This window comes from Siniperca chuatsi, linkage group LG2, assembly GCF_020085105.1.
Source record: "Siniperca chuatsi isolate FFG_IHB_CAS linkage group LG2, ASM2008510v1, whole genome shotgun sequence".
NCBI classification, from domain to species: domain Eukaryota; kingdom Metazoa; phylum Chordata; class Actinopteri; order Centrarchiformes; family Sinipercidae; genus Siniperca; species Siniperca chuatsi.
In genome coordinates this window covers 35482277-35504210 of record NC_058043.1, presented here as the reverse complement: position 1 = coordinate 35504210, position 21934 = coordinate 35482277, and the positions used below count along the sequence as shown (strand labels likewise).

The 21934-nt window shown below is 39.9% G+C and overlaps 1 protein-coding gene across 2 annotated transcripts in view; it reads left to right on the top strand.

Annotated features, from left to right (window-relative positions):
- Positions 1-21934, top strand: part of LOC122861584 (dihydropyridine-sensitive L-type skeletal muscle calcium channel subunit alpha-1-like) — a 147575-nt gene that overhangs the window by 84351 nt on the left and 41290 nt on the right. For both annotated transcript variants that reach the window (XM_044166206.1, XM_044166216.1), the window contains 9 exons: positions 1125-1283; positions 1434-1544; positions 3055-3138; positions 14663-14710; positions 16275-16301; positions 16392-16517; positions 17860-17925; positions 18780-18871; positions 21316-21475. In XM_044166206.1, the coding sequence (XP_044022141.1) occupies positions 1125-1283; positions 1434-1544; positions 3055-3138; positions 14663-14710; positions 16275-16301; positions 16392-16517; positions 17860-17925; positions 18780-18871; positions 21316-21475 (873 nt within the window). The remainder of the gene's footprint in view (positions 1-1124; positions 1284-1433; positions 1545-3054; positions 3139-14662; positions 14711-16274; positions 16302-16391; positions 16518-17859; positions 17926-18779; positions 18872-21315; positions 21476-21934) is intronic.

Sequence of the window (21934 nt, the reverse complement as noted above, 5' to 3'; positions counted from 1 at the left end):
AATGTGGCCAATACCAAGGAGATGCTCTGTCCCCACTGCTGTTCTGCATAGGTCTGAACCCCCTCAGCCAAATAATCAACAAGACTGGCTATGGATACCGACTCAGTCACCTCCTCTACATGGATGACATCAAGCTATACGCTAAGAGCGAGCGGGACATCGACTCACTGATCCACACCACCAGGATCTACAGCTCTGACATCGGGATGTCATTCAGGCCTGAGAAGTGTAGCCGAATGGTGACAAAGAGAGGGAAGGTAGTCCACACAGAAGGGGTCTTACTCCCAGAAGGAACAATAGCAGACATTGAGGATGGTTACAAGTACCTTGGAATACCACAGGCAAATGGCAACCTCGAAGAGGTAACAAGGAAAACAGCAACTGCCAAATACCTCCAACAAGTAAGGCAAGTCCTAAGAAGTCAGCTCAATGGCAAGAACAAGGCCCAAGCAATAAACAGCTACGCCCTGCCAGTGATCAGATACCCTGCAGGAATAATACGGTGGCCAAAGGAAGAGATAATACACGAAAGCTCCTCACCGCAAGGAGGTTTCCATCCCAAATCCAGATTCAGACTGACAGAATGGTAATGGCGAACCAGCCAGACATCGTGGTGGTGGACAAACAGCAGAGGAAAGCTGTTGTGGTTGACGTGGCAATACCAAGTGATGGAAACATCAGGAAAAAGGAGCATGAGAAACTAGAGAAATACCAAGGGCTCAGAGAAGGGCTGGAGAAGGCTTAGAAGGTGAAGGCAACAGTGGTGCCCATGGTCATCGGAGCACTCGGGGCAGTGACCCCCAAACTGGAGGAGTGGCTGCAGCAGATCCCTGGAAGAACACCAGACATCTCAGTTCAGAAAAGTGCAGTACTGGGAACAGCAAAGATACTGCGCAGAACCCTCAAGCTCCCAGGCCTCTGGTAGAGGACCCGAGCTCGAAGGATGAGACCACCCGTGGAGGGTAAAGGATGTATATATATATATATATATATATATATATATATATATATATATCTGTTGTTGCTATTGGCCTCAAAAATCCATCATGATTGAAATCCCGATTCATCACGTGTTTACTTGTCTAAGCCCTGCATCCCCTCCACCTTCTTTTTAACCCCTCCAGCGCCAGTGTGTGCAGTATGCTCTTAAGGCCCGACCACTGCGATGTTATATTCCTAAGAACCCCTACCAGTATCAGGTGTGGTACATCGTCACCTCCTGCTATTTTGAGTACCTTATGTTCCTCCTTATTATGCTCAACACCATGTGTCTGGGAATGCAGGTATGAATACAACACAAGTCACATACATTTTAATAATTACTTTAAAACATTTGAGTAATTATAACAATTACAAACGGAGAGCTAACATACAAGTACAATCACTCTGTCTCACTTTGTAGTTATGCAGCTGTCAATCTGTTTAACCCACAGCACTGTAACCAGTCAGACCACGTTACTCACCTGTCTGACATGCTGAATGTGATTTTCACTGTGCTCTTCACTGTGGAGATGATCCTTAAACTCATGGCCTTCAAAGCCAAGGTTAGTGAAAATTCAATGTATTCTTACATTTTCCAGATAATTCACATAAGGGCTGACTTTGTGATCCAGTGATAGTAAATTTACCAAAAAAGTTCAAACAAATTTACAGTGAGAACAAATGCATACATTTGTGTAAGCAAAACACACACAACTTAAGAGTCATTCGGGCCACATACACGCATACTTCTGTGAGTGTAAGTCTTTTCGCATAAAAGTACATGACTTCATGAGTGTGCTCATGATCAGTGCACTTCTGCTACCACAGTGTATGTACGTTTGTCTGCCTTTTTATCTTTTTTAAAATCACCTGGAATCAAACAACACTTTCAATAAAATTCAATAAATTCAATAAATACATAGTACCTATTGTCATAGTCACAGATTGCCATTTTTCATTTTTGCTTGGTTACCAAGCTTCAAGAAGGCGGGTCTTGCATAATATGAGCCGGTCTGTCAGTCTTAGAGGAGCATGCGCCTTATGCATGGATTAGCCGTTCACCCCAAGTACCCTAACATACAGAGTTTAGAGTACAGCAGACTATTGGTAGCATTAGCATTAGCTGCAGGACACTAGTAAGCAGTCAGAGAGGATATAGCGTTTTAGGTTTGGTTTGAGGGATTCATCACTGATCTGTCTCTTTGGCTTTTTGAGTTAGTGGTTGGCGGGACTGTGAATAAGCCATGTTGGAGGTAGAGTGTTGTTTGTGGCTTGTTAGAGATCCGTTCATGCAGTTTGGTTGGATACAGTTCAACTTTGGTAACGATAATGATTTTTGCATAGCCTTAAAATACTTGGCGGTTTCAGTGTACCAGAAACTGCAACCTTAGCATAATGGCTTCTGATTCGGAAGAGTCGTTGTTGGGAATTGAGGATATGACCTACGCACAATTTAGATGGCTCAAAAAGGAGGAGTGAGTCACGATTGCAGGGCGAGAGGAAGTCAGCATGGATGAAAACATTGCAAAACCAACTACCAGCACAATCAAGAGAAAGAAAAGGAAAGAGCAGAAAAGGATAAATCTGTCTGGGCTCTGTACAATCTGTCTCTTCTGCTGAGTTTGTAATTGCTCAATAGGGTCTTTATTGAGTTTTATCAACAGGGTGGTTAATTGCTGTATTCATCTTAAGGAGACATAGGGGTGGTGCCATATCATATAGCACTGGTATAAATCTAGATGTGACAAAAATTTGTCACGTTATGATAATACATGCTGTACAGCAGCAAAACACATGGCTGAAATGTAATGTTTCTGTCTGCTCCTCTGTGGAGGAGTTAGTTCCAAAAAGTGGTTTGAGGGTCTACATTGCCCAGCAAAGAAAACATACTGTGTCAGCTAGCAACTATACTGACGAATCATGCTGGGATCTGATTTGGTTTAGGTGACAATGATTTGAAGTACATGTGCATGTGCCCATGTACCTTAATGAGAAAAGAGGTACACGAATAAATATATGCATGCATACGTGCATCATGGCCAGTGACATCATGGCATGTTTGTTTTCTTGAAGGGTTATTTTGGAGACCCCTGGAACGTCTTTGACTTTGTCATCGTCATTGGAAGTGTTGTGGACGTGATGCTTAGCGAAATTGATGTGAGTATTCCTCTGTCTCTCTCGCTTTTTCTTTTTTGGCTCTCTCTCTCTCTCTCTCTCACACACACACACACACTTTCATACTTTGATGTGTGTGATATTTATACACACAGCACATAAATACTAAACACAAATATAGCATTATTCGGGGGAATTGCATTGACTTAACATTAATGTACTGGTTGCTTATCCTAATCTAACCTTAATCATAAACTGTACATATTTTACCCCTTTTTTTACAAGTTGGTTCATGCTGAGTACAACTGCAATGAAGCCAGATGTAGTTAGACAAGCCATCCCCATTGTTACTTATTCCTAAAATGTTACCCAAATGTGGCCTGTGACCAAAACACTCTTGAAATAAAATGTAAGCACATTTTCATTAGTGGTCAGTACTAATTGTGTAATAGCTGTTCTGAAAACTCAGGTGGAAGACCAGCAGCTGGTTGCAACAGCTGTTCGTGACGTCAAACCTGTTCTAACGAAAGTGTTTACTAAGTGGAGTTTTATGCACCATTAAATTTAAACGTGTTTCACCACACAAACTAGTACATTGAAGTGAGGGATGTTGGTGTGCAGTCAGTGTAAATCAGATGCAGGTCCTTCACAACAAACTGCTATCTTTGAGCTTAAACCAAAGTCATGTCTAAACATAACAACTATAGCATCTCTTGTGTGTGTGTGTGTGTGTTTTTTATGTGTGTGTCACTGTGTGCAGAGCTTTTAATTATGGTGGCCCCTGAGGACAAAATACAAGCAAAATATATTTATTTGAATTTTACATTATAGAACTTACAATGCACACGTATGCCTGTGTTGAAATTAGTAACGCAATATGTACAGTGCATCTGGAAAGTATTCACAGCGCTTCACTTTTTCCACATTTTGTTATGTTACAGCCTTATTCCAAAATAGATTATAGTCATTATTTTCCTCAATTCTACAAACAAAACACCATAATGACAACGTGAAAGAAATTTGTTTGAAATCTTTGCAAATTTATTAAAAATAAAAAACAAAACAAAAAAATCACATGTATATAAGTATTTACAGCCTTTGCCATGACACTCAAAACTGAGCTCAGGTGCATCCTGTTTCCACTGGTCATCCTTGAGATGTTTCTACAACTTGATTGGAGTCCTCCTGTGGTAAATTCAGTTGCTTGGACATGATCTGGAAAGGCACACACCTGTCTACATAACGTCCCACAGTTAACAGTGCATGTCAGAGCACAAACCAAGCCATTAAGTCCAAGGAATTGTCTGTAGACCTCTGAGACAAGATTGTATCGAGGCATAGATCTGGGTAAGGGTACAGAAAAATCTCTGCAGCATTGAAGGTCCCAATGAGCACAGTGGCCTCAATCATCCGTAAATGGAAGAAATTCGGAACCACCAGGACTCTTCCTAGAGCTGGCCGCCGGGGCAGACTGAGCGATCGGGGGACAAGGGCCTTAGTCAGGGAGGTGACCAAGAACCCGATGGTCACTCTGACAGAGCTCCAGCGTTTCTCTGTGGAGAGAGGAGAACCTTCCATAAGAACAACCATCTCTGCAGCACTCCACCAGTCAGGCCTGTTTGGTGGAGTGGCCAGACGGAGGCCCCTCCTCAGTAAAAGGCACATGACAGCCTGCCTGGAGTTCGCCAAAAGGCACCTGAAGGACTCTCAGACCATGAGAAATATAATTCTCTGGTCTGATGAAATAAAGACTGAACTCTTTGGCCTGAATGGCAAGCGTCATGTCTGGTGGACACCAGGCACCATTCATCACCTGGCCAGTACCATCCCTATAGTGAAGCAGGGTGGTGGCAGCATCATGCTGTGGGGGTGTTTTTCAGCGGCAGGAACTGCGAGACCAGTCAGGATTGGGCCAAAGATGAATGCAGCAATGTACAGAGACATCCTTGATGAAAACCTGCTCCAGAGCGCTCTGGACATCAGACTGGGGCGAAGGTTCATCTTCCAACAGGACAACAACCCTAAGCACACAGCCAAGATAACAAAGGAGTGACTACGGGACAACTCTGTGAATGTCCTCGAGTGGCCCAGTCAGAGCCCAGATTGAACCCGACTGAACATCTCTGGAGAGATCTGAAAATGGCTGTGCACCAACGCTCCCAATCCAACCTGATGGAGCTTGAGAGGTCCTGCAAAGAAGAACGGGAGAAACTTCCCAAAAATAGGTGTGCCAAGCTTGTAGCATCATACTCAAAAAGACTTGAGGCTGTAATTGGTGCCAAAGGTCCTTCAAAGTATTGAGCAAAGGCTGTGAATACTTATGTACATGTGACTTTTTTGTTTTAAATAAATTTGCAAAGATTTTAAACAAACTTCTTTCACGTTGTCATTATTGGTTATTGTTTGTAGGATTTTGAGGGAAATAATGAATTTAATCCATTTTGGAATAAGGCTGTAACATAACAAAATGTGGATAAAGTGAAGCGCTGTGAATACTTTACGGATGCATTGTATATGTGTTACAGCTGAGTAGCATTAAGAAAATATACACTTCTGATTTCCTATCATATTTTGTATAGTGTCCAATAGAATTTTCTATAATATCCATAAAGATAGGATGTCATTTGTTGCAGGAAAGTGTGGAAGGGATGTAGAACCACTCTTTAACCTCAGCATTAACAAAATACTCGTTTTCAACAAACAGCATTTTAGAAGTGTGATTAACCTGGAAAATGTCCCTGATTTTTTTTTATTTATTATCATTTGAACAGGATTAGAATTGATTTATATTTTAAATATAACAGTATAAATTATAAATATATAGAAACAGTAAAGTTCACAACAGCAAAGTCACTATACAGTATGCACTCACAGAATATCTCACTGGAAACAAATCTAAAATGTTAGTAAAATAAATCATATTCCTGACATCAAAATACTGAGTGAAGTTTAGAAATAATGAAGAACTCAGACATCAGACAGTATCAGTCCTCCCTCTGCTGCTGCTGTGATTCACTGCCTGCAGGTAAGTTACCTGGCAGAGGGAGGAGGGGCTGCTTTGTCTCAGCCAGCAGCAAGTTTACAAGAATTTGCCAAATTTTAAGATTTGTGGCAAACTAAGATACACAGTTAGACTACATACAGACAGCTTTTGTTTGTAACAATTAGCTATTATATAAAAGCGACAGCCACAGCGGACAAAGCAGATGGAAAATATAGCTTTTCTACTTTGTAGTTGTTATTAACTACAGTAAAAAAATACCTTCACTTGGTTCACTGTCTCCACCGCAGCCTCTCTGCTCTGCTGTCCTCTGTGTGACCAGATCTAATAGGAGGTCAACATTGCCGTGACTTCCTGTATATATTGGGAAGGCTGCTGGACATTTGACTGTCTTGACTGCAGCTTTTTGTCACTTCTGCCTGCTGCCACTGCCTGCTCTTGTCTACTTTCCAGCCGAGGAAAAAAATGTATCTCAGTCTAGCAGCTGGGAGCACTTCCAGTTCAAATATTTTTGTTGCATTTCTCCTTTTGTATGTGGTTTGCCATTTACAGCAGTTTCCTTCTTTTGGAGCACATTTCCCTTAATGTTTGTGTTTTCACTTTTGTTTTTTGGATTGGAGAGAAATATGCATTCCTCCTGCAGTCCTTTGCATCAAACCTGTGTGTTCATACTGCTGCCTGACCAGTGAACACTTGATTCAGGGCTGTTTGGCAGGCACACCTGTTGTGCTCAGGTTCAACACACTGGTTACATGCAAATAGCTGTCTTGTTGAATGTGTGTTTATGGTACCTCATATGATGGGCTGCTGAATGTACAAAGGTTTTGTTAAGGACAACTTGTTAACTTGTATTTATATCAGTGTGGGGATTTTATCCAGGGGTAGTATTTTTGTATGTATGAGCAAGAGAGCACCAATGCTGCAGGGCTGCACATCAACGGCACAAGTAGCGCACCTCTTGTCTCCGGATAATGACTGAAATATTACATACGTTCAAGACGTTTCGGATCCCATCCGGAAGTCATTCTCAATTGTGACTTCCGGATGGGAGCCGAAACGTCTTGATTCTGAAAACAGTGTCCAGATGACCACGACTGAAACCTTTTCTACGATACCTTCTCCAATATTGTCTAATACATTTTCTCTATTGTTTGGGGTAAAGACATATTCCTTTACACATTTCACTTATTCACTTTCACCTAAGGCAGGTTGTATGACTCACCTATTCCTCTGCTGGCTTGCATCAGTGGTCTTAATTAGATTTGCGTATCTGGTGGTGTAAGCTATTCTGGGAGCGCTGGAATAGGTAGCTTTGCCTGTTCACCCATGGTCAGTCACACTGTAGCTCTGCTGCCTGCCCATGAACGCGCAGAGAGGGTCTCTGTAGAGCTCTCTCTCCTGATTGGATAAAGTGGGGAAGGGATACCAGAAAATTTATTTTCTGTTTACTGCGCAGCAGAGGGATTGAGAGACCCATGTTACTGATCAAACAATATTTCAGTGATGGATGTTGGAATGTAGAGCTATCTAATGCCGCTGTCAGACTACATGATATCAGCCTAATCCGGCAGACGTAGGGTGTCAGGTCGGGAACAACAATGGGCACTACAATCGATTGTTTTGTCCCTGTGTAGTGTGTCATAGTGGACGACAACCGATGCTGCATCTGACCAGCATGAACAGAAAGAAAGACTAACATGATAGAATTTTGTCTTCCACAATGTGTTCTGTCACATCCGTGACATGACCAATAGGAGCATAAAGTGTTCTACTGCGCACAACTCTAAACGATGGCGAGCGAAAGAGGAACAATATTGTTGATGCCACTAGGTGGAACTGTGAAACAGAGGAAAGGTTCGTCGAGCTCTGGCAACAACACCCCAGCCATGTTTCCGCGAGGGACTACCATGACAGAGTGAAAAAAGATAAATGCTGGCGAGAAATAGCAGAGGCACTTCAACAACCTGGGGAGTGCTGCCATTAGCATCAAGCCAGCAAATCATTCATCATAATCTCCTTAAAAATGGAGAAAGCTTGGATGGACGAACATATATACATAAAACAATTGGATGTGCAGTGGTGTGGTAATCTAAGTTCTTAATACCTTACCAAAGCTGCCTCCCTCCGAAGACAATATGGGAAAATGCTACGTCCAAAACCCAGTGATAGCAACGACAAAGAATTAACATCCAGGCATGAGTGGATACTAGTTAACTTGCATTTTCTACAACCTTTTGTTGTCCACCAGGTGTCTCAGTCTACACTGAATGTAAGTAGGCTGCAACAGTTCTGTTCAGTTACAATGCAAGTAATTGTATAGGCTTTCCAAAGGCTTTTTTATTTGCTTTCTGTTATGACCCTTTTTAAAACTCTAGTTGGCAAAAAAAATTACACCAGAGCAAGAAAAGGCTGCTGAAAGGAATAACATTTAGATAAAAATAATTAACAGAAACAAGCCAACTGAAACTGCAGAAAAGGAAGCAAATACACGTCGGGGTCGCCAAGGTCAAAATAATAAACAAAACCTACACTAACTTCAAAATAAAAAGCTCAACTAGTCCACAGAACCAAAAAAATAATAATTTTTTTAAGAACCCTAACTAATCTCAAAACAGGAGAAAAGGTAGGCAAAATAAATGGCGGAGAACCCCTACACAGCTTCTTTAAGATTACCAAGATTTGCTCACAAAGATACTTCTAGTCAGTCGAGATAAAGATAAGCTAAACAGGCTTAACTCAACTCAATAAGGGTAACACAGAATTGAGACAAGCTCACGAACCACTGCACCAGCTAAGTTGCAGAAAGAAAAGAGGCAGAGCACTGGTTCTGGAGGTTTATATACAGCTCCACTAATGACGTTCAGGTGTGGGTAATCCAGGCACTCAGCGTGGGGCGTGGCAGACCTGCAACACAGTGTGGGAGAGACAGCTCTCTTCCAAAAGAGGCCAAAGGAAGTCAATTTCAATTAAATTTTATTTATATAGCGCCAGTTCATAACAGAAGTTATCTCATTGCACTTTTCCTATAGAGCAGGTCTAGACTGTACTCTTTATAATATTATTTACAGAGACCCAACAAATCCCACCATGAGCAAGCATTTGGTGACAGTGAGGCAGAAACCTCGAGCAGAACCAGACTCAATGGTGGGCGGCCATCCACCGCTGCCATGTTAGGTTTTGAGAGAGAGAGAGAGAGAGAGAGAGAGAGAGAGAGAGAGAATGAGAATTCAATGAGGCAAGGGAAGAAAATACTGTGGATATCGCATGACATTTAATTTCAATAAAAGTTTACATTTAAGAACATTTCTCTTGTCCATTCTTTAAACACACACCACAAATATATTGATTTTAACCATTACATACCCAGCAAGAATCCACTCTGTCAAATCAAAATAAACTAAATCAAGAGTGTCCACGAACACCTAATATTGCCGTAATAATCCACGGGAACAGATTTATTAGGTGACTTAATGTCCATAACTAAATCATATTTTCATGCCAGAAAACACATCCAGTAGGTGACAGAAAGTATGCCTTCAACTGGTCTCGATGACCTTTTGCGGTGGTTGTGGAATTCTGTGCGCTGCTGACTGCCACAGAGGGGAGTTTTCTATCCCTTCGCCAAGCTCCAGGAATGATCCTGTAGTTCTCATCCTCCACATCTAGACTGGGGGCAGGTAGACCTCTGATGCCTTTTCCCTGAGAAAGTTGTGAACACAAAGTGCAGCTAGTGTTATTGTTGTCACCTTATCAGGTTCAAGTGCAATGTTGGAAAGGAAAACATGCAGTCTGTTGGCTAAAATTCCAAATGGGTTCTCAACTGTGCGTACTGCCCTCAACAGCCAGTAATTAAATATTCACTCTTCATGCTCCAGGTTTTGGAAGGGATATGGCTTCACGAGGTCGGTCCATTGCCAACAAATGCATAGGGCATAGTTATGTTGGTGCCTGGCAGTGGCTCTGGAGGCGGGGCATTCAGTAGACCTCTGTCCATGGCAGCCAGGAGGTCTGACTTGCCAAATAGCCCTCCATCAGAAACTCTTCCCTCAGTACCAACATTGGCTTAAATTAACTTGTAGTTTGCATTGACTTGCCATAGGAACAACAGAAAATCTGGATTGGCAGTTGTGGTAGATACCTCCAGGTTAGCAGGTGGCAGGATTTTGATGTGTTTTCCATCTATGGCACCTAGGCTATTAGGAAATTGCAACTTGTCTTGAAAGACCCTTGCAACCTCTTTCCATTCTGCCTTGTAGGTGTCTGGAAAACATAAACACTGTATATGATTAATACATGTAATGTTCTGACACCCTTAACTGTGCAAAACCTGTCACAGAATATACAGTAAAATTGATTGTTACCAGGGCCAGCTCTAGACAACAGGGGCCCCTAGGCAATATTTTCTTTGAGGGCCCTCCTTACTTTGTCTGGAGCCGAGAACTATGAAATACAACTATAACCTACTGTATATACAGTATATAGTAACTAATATATATATATATATATATATATATATATATATATATATATATATATATATAACTATATAAAACTATTGTTTTATGAAGACAACATGACAACCCTTTGATATTGTACTACCACAATGTGGCAAGAACATTCCTGCATTCCATAAAGTGGGCATAATCCTTGCATGACATTAATATACAAAACACACATTTGTGGTAAACATGTCTTCATTCAATAGATGTCCATTAAGAATTTTGCCCTCAGACCTTAAATCAGAGCAACATCCTCAAAGGACAAAGTCTGTCTAACCTGTCAGTGAAACATGAGGGTGATACAATGACAGGCATGTTGCCAAAAAAACATTAAACCCAGCCAACACTCAACAGCAGTCATACAATTCAAAATAATCTTGACATTTTTTTTATCATTCTTGCAAAAATAATCTGAATTTATATATGGCATTAATTGTATTTGCAGTGTTGTAGATGCCACAAATACAACTGTAGATCAATGTAAGAATTTAAAAATATATTTTTCAATTCAGTACATTTTGATAGGGTGATGCAGGGCAGCTTGTCAGATATTTATTTAGTATACATGCATGATGCCTGCTGTTTGCTGATAGCAGTGCTTGTCGACCTGTTGACAGAATGCAGCATGAGAGCAGCTATTCACAGGGGCAATTCTGTAATACTGCTGCCTTTAAATGACCTGACTGTTTTATCCTCATGATTACTCTGCCGGTGAAATAAATTCCTGTTGAAAGGGTCAACCTCTCTCTCTCTCTCTCTGCCTCCGCCTCTGTCTCTCTCTCTCTCTCCTGCTCTCACACCGGCTCTCTATGATTGACAGTTGATTGTTGATTGGCTTCACAGGGAGCCCCCTGTTCTGGTTCAGAGCCATTGATTGGCTTTATGTCTCCCAGCAACTTTATTTATTTGAAAAAAAGACAAAAAGAAAGAGGATTTGTGGGGCACTACGCAGTTGTGTATTCAGCGTCTACACTGAACAAGAAAAAAAAAAAACCCACCACCGAACCAGTCAAAAAGAAGCTTCAGTTAAACATGTATTCAGAAAGTTAGCACTGTGATGTTTACTCTCATTTAGCCCAAGATACAATTAAATGGGATCAAGCATTTTAGTCTTCAAAATGCATGATGCATTTGCTTCTTCACAATAGCAAGGTGATAGTAAAGTGATACATCTGTAATTTTTTAGGAGCAATGTCGTAGAGGTAAAAGAGGTAAATTGTTGTTAGTTTCATGTCTATCCATGTTGCTCTTTGGTTGTAGTACAGCCTGTAGCGCTATGACATTTCATGTCAGTGATTATGATGAAAGCACTACTAGCAAACAAGAAAGCATTTATTTATTGTTGTTTTCAAAACAAGGCTACAGGACAGTAGTTCCAATAGTTAAAGGGAAAATTCGGCACCTTTTTTTATGGATATCCAGATGTGTTGATGGTAAATGTAGTCCATTGGAGCAATAAATTCCTCAGTGCATGCTATATAAACTAAGAAAGCGAAGTTCGCCAAGTAGATCTTCCTGCATCCAGCTCCATCATTTGGCATGACAGTCACATAGTTTGAGGTACGGAAGAACTACAGTTGATTTCAGCTTGAATTTCTAGCTTCCGCCTCTGGGTAGTCAGGGGGGATGCTCTAAATGCCGCTCAAATACAGAACGTCCTTGTTGTCTTCTGTTTTTTTTTTTTTTTTTTTTTGCAAACTAGCTACATTTCCAACATCGAAAATGGCATCCCAAAATATGTAAGTGTGCAGAGGATGTTATGGACGAGGATGCATTTCACAGTGTTTCGCATGATTTGGGTAATCAACCGTATTTATTCGAGCCACAGGATATAGCCAAGGAAAAGCAACGGTGAGAGTCTGTGCCTCAAATTGCCCTCCAATGCCAACAGAAATTGAATCATTCTGTTGTAATGAATTTCACTGGGCAGTTTTTGTTGGATGCTGTTGCCGATGCGTGCGTTACTATGCATGAAAGTTTTACTCCACACTTGGACAGAGGTGTGCTGGAGACCTTCTTCAGGATCCTGAAGATAAACTGTTAAACGCAGGGACTTGAAATACTGAACCCAAATGCAGAACACAAAACACTGAGGGAGAGAGCTGGTGCAAAATAAGATTTTATTAACACAATACTTAAATGAGCAGAGGGGAGCAGAGTCTAAGTTGGGAAGAGCCAAGGGCTGAACCATGAACCAGGGAAGTGAGGCGGTGTCGCGGGCAGAGTAGCCAGGCAGAGCAGATCCAGAGATCCAGAGAGAGTTGGGGTCCAGAGTTAGAGTCCAGAGATCCAGGACTAACAGGAGTGGGAATGAGACGAGAGTCGGGTCCAGGCAGGGAATAACTGCAGGCACAAGAAACAAGGTTTAGCAAGGAGTTGAAACAATAATTATTAAACTATTAAACTATAATTGTTTCATTATAGAGAGAGTATGTTCTAGACCTGCTCTATAGGAAAAGTGCAATGAGATCACTTCTGTTATGAATTGGCGCTATATAAATAAAATTGAATTGAATTTTAATTACACAGTAACATGCTCCCCTCCATAGAGTCGTTTAGATACCTATACCGGAGCTTCCAGTACCAGATAAGCCGTGCTACTCTCAGTGAGATAGTGGTGGAGACTTGTGAAGCCTTGTATAAAGTCCTAAAGTTTGATCATTTGAAGGTAAGACATTTGATGTAAATAACAGACTCAGTAATAAACATAAAATCAGCAAGGGGTTGTTGTGCTTTGGCTCCAGTTTTGAAGGGCCGATATAAGTTCTGCAAGCCACCAGGTGTCACTGTGCTGTTTAATTTCGTAGTCTGTAGTCAGTTGAAGCAATAATTCAATTCAATTTTATTTATATTGTGCCAATTCATAACAGAAGTTATCTCAATGCGTTTTTCCTAAAGTGCAGGTCTAGACCGTACTCTTTATAATATTAATTACAGAGACCCAACAAATCCCACCATGAGCAAGCACTTGGCGACAGTGGCAAGAAAAAAACTTCCTTTTAACAGAGAGAGAGAGGTTTTGAGGGGGGCTTGGGGGAAGGGGATAGGGTTAGGGAGGCACAATGCAAAGACCACGTAGAATTTTTTTTATTTTTTATATAGTAGAATAGTAATTATAGTTTTATTATTTTATAGTAATTGTTAATATTAATAAATTAGTAATAATAGGAATGACAGCTATAGGAAGAATAATGTCAGCATCAGTAACAGAGCCAATAACAACAACTGTAGTAGCAGTTGTCAAACAGGAACACTGGGGCATCAGGTGGCCCACAACCACAGATCCAGACTCTGCAGCTCCAGAGACAGAAATACCTGCTGAAAGATAGCAGGTAAAGACCAATGTGCAGATTCTACTTCGTTCAATCTGTCCCTAGCTATCGCTAGCTAGCCAGCTTTCTGCGGATACCATATGCTGTATTTATTGTAGTTGAAGCATCTGGTAGTGACCAAATGTAACTGTAAGGGAAAGCCTGTATTTTATTGAAATATGCATTATAACAGCCTTTTCTTTTGTAAATTTGATCAAATGTTTTGCACATGTAGAACTAACAAACTAGTATTTTTGCATTTGCGCAATGAAGAAAAATCTGTGAAAATCGTGATTCTTCACCACCATTCTTTTCTCCCTCTGGCCATATCGTGCCCAGCCCTAGTCAAGTACAATAACCTGCACTTTAAACAATTATATATTTATGCAATGTTGGTATTTATCTAGTGTAACTGAATCTTAAAGAATTCAGTCAAGTTGAATTGATAAGACTTTCTGAGCTCAGTATCCAGGGGGAGAAAGCTCTGGGGGATTATAGAGGCAGACGGGCCTGCTTGTGTAATTAATGTGATTTGACAGTCTTCAGAATGCTATCAGTGAATCTTGAAAAAATTAAGTATATGGTACGTAAGTGTCCATCTTTTGTTTTATGAATGGCGACATTAAATGTTTTTCTTCAATGCTTTCTATGTTCATGCCTTCATCTTTCAGGGTCACTTACTTTTGCCATATGCACACCTTTACAGCTGGAAGCTCTCTGACATCACCTCTTGAATTTGTGTTTCTCTCCCACAGGCAGCACTGGCCTCCTCCGGAGGACTTTACTGTCTCCATGGCTGCGCTGTAAATATTCACTTGCTTCAGTTTTGCATGACATTCACATGTTGCATGGAATTTATCTGAACAAGGCTTAGACTGACAAAAGTATTTAAAAGCCAGGGCCCCCTTTCCCAAAAGCAAAATCCATCCGTAAAATCCATCTTATGAACTTTGTTAAGCTAATGAGGTGTTTAATTGGCTGAGGCTGGTCTCAATCGATACTGTAACAATTAACTCAAAAATAACACATGTATTACACAATCAAGCATTGACTGTTGAGCCAACACTATTCAAGTATGATAAGCAAACGAGACACAATGGTGATTGTATAGCTAGAGTCTATGCACTGTGCCTGTGTGCTTGCCCAAAAGGCTGTGTGTGAGAGAGGGTGAGGGGGGTGCGTGGGCATCCACATTTTCACACTGAACGATTCCAAGTATGAAACATTTCTTTGTGTCCTTTACAACACTTTGTGATGTATGTATTTTTAATATATGGCATGACTTACACAGTTAAATATATGAAGTTACTTTAAAGTGTGTTCAGCATCTTCTTCAGCACCACAGACAGCTGCTCCAAACAGCGTGTGCGTGCATTCGCTCCTGAGTACTGCTTTGGGAAACGTGTAGAAATTTAAAAAACATTTGTTGTTAATGCTCTTAGAAAACACTCAAGTCTTCAATCATTTTTCAGGAAACGGGGCCCAGCACTGTTCTCTATATGCTCGGACTGAAGCTGCTGAGATCTGATATTTTGCAGTGATATTCCTTACTTTGAAAAAATTTAAGCTTTGAGTGTTTCATGATTCTTTGTCTTGTAAGAATGGCAACAACATGTATACCAATACAGCAAACCTCTACTGACATCTCTCTATTGTTGTTGGTTTGACAGATTGATGATTAAAACTAATAATAATTAATAATTTTTGATGCTTGTGGCCAGTAAGGCGGGGGAGAGGATTCAGACAACAAGAACAAAAATATTACTTTGAGTTCTGAGATTAATCTAATATTATTGGTTAAAAAGCCAAAATTCTAAGGGAACAAAGTCACAACTGGGAAGATTCTGAGGTGTCAAAAATAGTTTTACATTTTTGACACCTTGATTTTTCTTGTAGAAGATGAAAGAAATGTTGACGTTATTCTGAGATAACCTCAGAAGTCTACAACTAGTCTTCCTTTAGAAAGACCTTTCATGTCAACTGTGAAAGATGCTGAGTGGCTGATATGTGTTGGTAATGATAACAGTAAATATCAGGCCCATATACATAATTTATTGAACAGTCTAGCCCAAATTTTGCATGAATTACACTGTGTAATCCTTCAGTTGACTGGACATTGACAATTATACCTCATTTTTTCTAGCTTTTGTTCAGCACTAATATTTACCTGCATGTTGAATCTTCTTTTGTTAATGTGCATGCAAGAGTTTACTTTATGAAATGAATAGATGTGGTTGTGTGACACTAAAAGTTTGCAATGTGGGCATTACAATAGTTCAAAACTTTGAGGATGTACATACCAAAAAGTGTGTTTGTTAAAGCCATTCGTCAGAGGGCAGCAGTAGAAAAAAATATTTGTTTCTGCAGGCAGTGGATCCCATGCAAGCAATTGCGGTGAGTTGCTTTAACTTTTCTTGAATTTGAGTTTTGTGGAATTTAGCAGTTGGGAATATGTAATGTCCAATTTGTCCTCTCTCTGAGAAGTCTTCTGAGAACATGAGTGTATCAGTCACATTCTTCAGACTGTTTCGTGTCATGCGTCTGGTGAAACTTCTGAATCGCTCTGAGGGGATACGGAATCTTCTTTGGACCTTCATCAAATCCCTTCAGGTCAGTATCATCACTCAGCATAATTCAGCCTGTGGTTTAGGGTTACTGTGGTCCAGTCCCAACCTCCACTTTGAGGCATAAGCACTAAACCCTCACGGACTTATTTGATGTCACCTGTGTGTGAGTTCATGAGGGCTCGAAATGGAATAAAAAGGAGGAATGGGACACACTATCATGTGTCATATACCAAAAACATTTTACAGTATCTTTAGAATTGTTATGAATAATTGATGAATAATCAAAAGTTTTGCATATAATAATACAGCATACAGTATGTTGATTCAGTAAATCTTAAACTGTCCCTTAAGCAGCATATGACCCTGGTTACAATTCTTCACTAGTTGATCTCATGTTTCTTTATTCATTTACATTATGCAAGGCTAAATATTAATGTCCCAGTCCTGAGGACATATATGAACATGGAGCAAGAACTAAAGGCTGACTTCAGCATGTCAAGAGCAGCATTCAATGGTCCGCTAAATATTCTTCATGTGGACAGAGATCATGGTTGGTGACATCATCTAGATTTATTTTGTATTTTTGTTAATTAGATGGCACAAGGGGTGTCCTACCGTGTCACAGCACAGTCTATTGATGTGGCCAGGCTATTGATGTGCCCCCGTTATTTTATATTGGGTGATGGAGGCTACCCATGCCTTGAACAGCCTATATCCATTATTACCCCATATAAGTTGACATTGCAGGGATGGATGGAAGAGCGTTTCAACCAAACGCATGCCAGAGCCCGTTCTATTATTGAACGTTTCGTTCTGTGTCCTCTGTCTCCTCTGGGTCTGAGTCCTTTGCAGTGGCTTGTTTAAATTTACAGCCCTTATTGAGTCTCTCTGCCCCAAGGCCTCATGCATTAACTGGAAATGAGACCAATTTGCAGCCGTCACCTCCCCAGTTTCTGTGCCTGAGCCAGTTTTGGGTAGTATCAGCACCTATGTAGAAGGTGAAATAAAACACAGGGTATAAGTACATATGATCACATCTCTTTGATTCGCAGTTTGATTAGCTGCTCAGTTTGTTGATCACTCCCTGTTTGTGACATTATAGTAATATGTTTTTAACAATCTATGACAAGTCAGGAAAGCCATGAACATATGTAAATCCTATGTGGACGTCTGACTGAAAATACAAACAACTCTACAAACGTGTAATAAATAACCACAACAGCGAGTAACCAGATGTTGTCTATGAACTATGGGCAAGTCCCTCAGGAAAGTCTGCAGATATGCGCACTCACAGAAAGGGTGCATACTGGCCTCCAAGTCTGAGTGTGAAGATTGGAATTTTAGCCTGTGTCTGTCTGACAGTGTCATTGGTTGTTGTGTTGCAGGCTCTTCCCTATGTGGCCCTGCTTATTCTCATGCTGTTCTTTATATACGCTGTGGTTGGAATGCAGGTACATACACACACACACACAACTGATTATTATACCATGGCCACTGAAAATTTTCAATTCTGATTGGCTGGAAGGTGTGGATTAACTTTTAGTAACCGTACACCTATGATGTACTTGTTTGATTGCAGTTTTAAATTAATGTGCCAGTAAAAACAGCAACTGTGAGTCTGAGCTAATGATGGTCATGTAGTTATCTGCATAGCCACCAACAACACCCAAAAAAAAGTATGAATAACTTCTCTTTAAGAACTATGCAAATTTAATTTAAAATGTGTTGATATTTGTGTGAATCTAGACATCGAAATCAACTCACTGTAGGAGAAGAAAGGAAATAAGACGACCTAAATAACGTTAGCCACAGTTGGTAGCTTGAGTCGCTTAAGTCACAGAGATGAGTATTAAAAAAAACATTATGACTGTTGGGGAGAAAGTTTAAATATTGTGTAGCAGAATGCAGCACTATTCTCTGTTCTTGAGATTCTCAGAAATCAGTAAATTTGTCAGGATTTCAAAACTCCGAGCAGCCTTGTGAACCACATCCTGTTTAGTTAGATATTTCCTAGTAATGCAAACAGAAAGTCCGGGGCTGAGGAACTAGGCTATATTTTATATATGTATATTATATATTTTATGATGTTTTTATGAACAGAAAAGCAAGATCTAAATTTGTTGTATGTGTAATACTGATTTTTCAAATTTGATCAAATATGATGTTTTGTTGGCAAGAGGCCATGATATCGGATAATAACTTCCAAGTTTGTACATTCCATGATTGTAATGGATGAGGCGGGGGCTAAGAACCAAGGTTACCTGACATGGGTATTATACCTAACATAACCTTATTTTTTCTGCAGATATTTGGTAAAATTGCATTGGTTGACGGCACATACATCAACAGGAACAACAACTTCCAGACATTTCCGCAGGCTGTGCTGCTGTTATTCAGGTTGGTGGTCTGTCCTCAGCACTCACTGTTACACCACAGCCGGTTCTACTCCATTCAAAGAGAACACCTGCTGTGAATAGGTAAACACCTTGTTAGTGTATTTAATCCAGTACATACCAATAGCATGCATGCAATTACATTTCCAACTATGTTTGGACAAAAAAAAAAGAAAAGACAAAAATCAACATTAACACACACACTGAACAGGAGGCAATGCCAAGTGAGAGCCACAGCAGAGACAATGAAATGGTCTAAAGTTGTTTATGACACGGTCACAGGTTGTCCTTTGTGATCGATTGCCAAGCTTCAACAGGACGAGTGTTATCTAATCTGATCTGTTTCACGAGGACTTGCAACACTGTAGAATTCTTCCTTTCAAAAACTCATTAATTCATTCATTCCTTTAAGAATACAATGTTTCGATCCCAGGTGGCCACAAACACACAATTGGTGCAGATATACATAGTACTGTGTAAATCAACACGGTGTACATAATCACATCACAAACGCATCAAATATCAAAATATGAAATATCAGAATAATATCAAAAGGCACTAGGAAAAGGGAATTGTAATCTGTAAAATAAAATTTAACTGACTGAGGAACATTCTGAAAGACTTTGCAGTCCACATCACAGGAAATTATTAGTCACAACCATAGGAAATCATCAATACATTAACAAATATAAAAACATAGAACATGTTAGATTCCTATATATCTCAGTGGCCACACAATATTTTGTTTCCACAAAATGTTTAGCTACAGGGCTTTGTATATCACATATGCATATTGTACTGTGAGTTCTCAAAGCTCTGTTTGTTTTTCCTACATAAGCCAATCCGCAGGGGACACTTCAGCATATAGAGAACATTTGTTGTCGAACAGGTGATCTTGCCTTTTATCTCAATAGTCCTCCCATTGAGAGGATGGTTACAATGAGTGCTCTTTGTTGTAAAATTATCAATTGGCATACATTTGAAGTTGCCTTGTATTTCATCCAGGAAAATAGTTTTTTCGGTGTCAGGAGCTCTACTCTGTCCCCTATATACTGGGCCTGCCTGCAAACTATCCTATGAGGAGACTTTTAGATCTTCTTCAAATGGGGGTCCAAGCCCAAGACATGCCACTGTTTTCCAAATCTGTGCCTGAACTGGTTTGTTTGTGAGGAATAAGGTAGAACACACTGGACATTTTTTTTTCCTTTCTACTATCCTCTTCAGTTTTTTCTACGACCTGTTTATATCCACGTTCCCTTAGTTTGTTAGCCGGAGCTTTATTTGTGTCAAAAAGGGTTCTGTTCAGGAGTTGATGAAGGCATGCTCAAAAAGACCAACATACAGGTTGGCAATTGCTGGAGAAGCCTTAGAACCCATGCTCTAGACTTTCATTTGTAGAAAGAAAGCTCATTTGAACATCACGCAGCTGTCATTTAGGACTATTTTGGCTAAATCTGTAATACAAGAGGTTTTGGGAACTGAATCCAATTCCTTTGGATTCAAATCCATTTTATTTCAGTGCTCCTTTTGTGAGGAACATTACTGTATAGGCTTTCAATGTCCAAAGTATCTGGGATCAAATCCCCGTTTCTTAAATCCCCTAGACCTTACAACTAAACATTTTATGAGTACTACCTGTGCTTTGACAGCAAGAGTGCACTTCCAATATTATGCTTACATTTGTCTCCATTAATGTTAAATAAAACACTTTTATAAACATTTGTCTTTTGGACAGAAAACCTGTAAAACAAATATATATATATATATATATATATATATATATATATATATATATATATATATATATATATATATATATATATATATATAAAAAAAATGCGTCCTAGTAAACAAAAAATATTTTTAAAAGATTCACAAATACAAAAAAACAATGGTCATATAAGAACAAAAACATCAAATTTGCTGTGCAATCTTTTTAGAAATAAATCAGACTTGCTCAGCAGTGTTTTGGGGCAACATCACTATATAGTATTCTTCTTGTGGTTTTTCTACAAAGCATCACTTCCTTGCATACACACACACACACACACACACCTTAATATTTCCTGTACACTTCAATCTGGACACACCCTTTGGGCCGAAGTTGTACCACGTCCACTGATCAACGTGACGTGGTCAATCTTCACCATATTTGGCCTTGTTGAATCATCATTACCAAAACAATGGCCAAAAAATGATGCTGATAATTTCCACAAATATAGAATGGAATAAAATTTGATTTGTTTATTACATGCAGGTTAGCTAATACATCATGAATAGTGAATTAGAACAGTGATTACATTAAAAAATCAATACACAGAGGGGAAAATGCAAAATTAAATCCTTTCCCCAAAGCAAATGGTTAACAAGAAGGCAATGTCAGACTGAGTAACAGAGTAGTGACAAATTGGCTAAGGTGTGATTGGACGTTTTGATATGTGTGTGCAGATGTGCTACAGGGGAAGCATGGCATGAAGTGATGTTAGCGTGTATGTACGGGAAGAAGTGTGACCCCAAGTCTGACTACCTGCCTGGGGAAGAGTACACCTGTGGATCCAACTTTGCCATCATCTACTTCATGAGCTTCTACATGCTCTGTGCCTTTCTGGTAAAACACACACACATTCACACGCTCACAACACACTTTAAAGAGCAACTTGACACTTGTTTCAGCTTGCCTTCGCCTTCTCATGTTCAAAAATACAGCTGTCTGCACTAGCTGCATAATGGCTCTCATTTCACTTGACAAAGTGTAGTTTTTGCCTGACATGGAAAGCAGTGCAGTTACTCAAGAGACCAAACATTTGAAAAAAAAGGTCCTCTGAAGTGGAAGACTACAATTTTCTTTGGAAAAAGCCAAAGAACTGCCATGGCAATGAACACTATTGACTGGGACCAGAATCAATTGTTACTATAATGAATTGACTGGTCTGTATATAATTTACAAACCCAAATAAAGTGTTATGTTATTCTTTAATAACATAACATTTCAATCAGTTAGCTATGACTTTTACTCAGAGTAACCAGTGATTGAGCAGGTTTAGGAATTTCTATCAAATCTAACAGA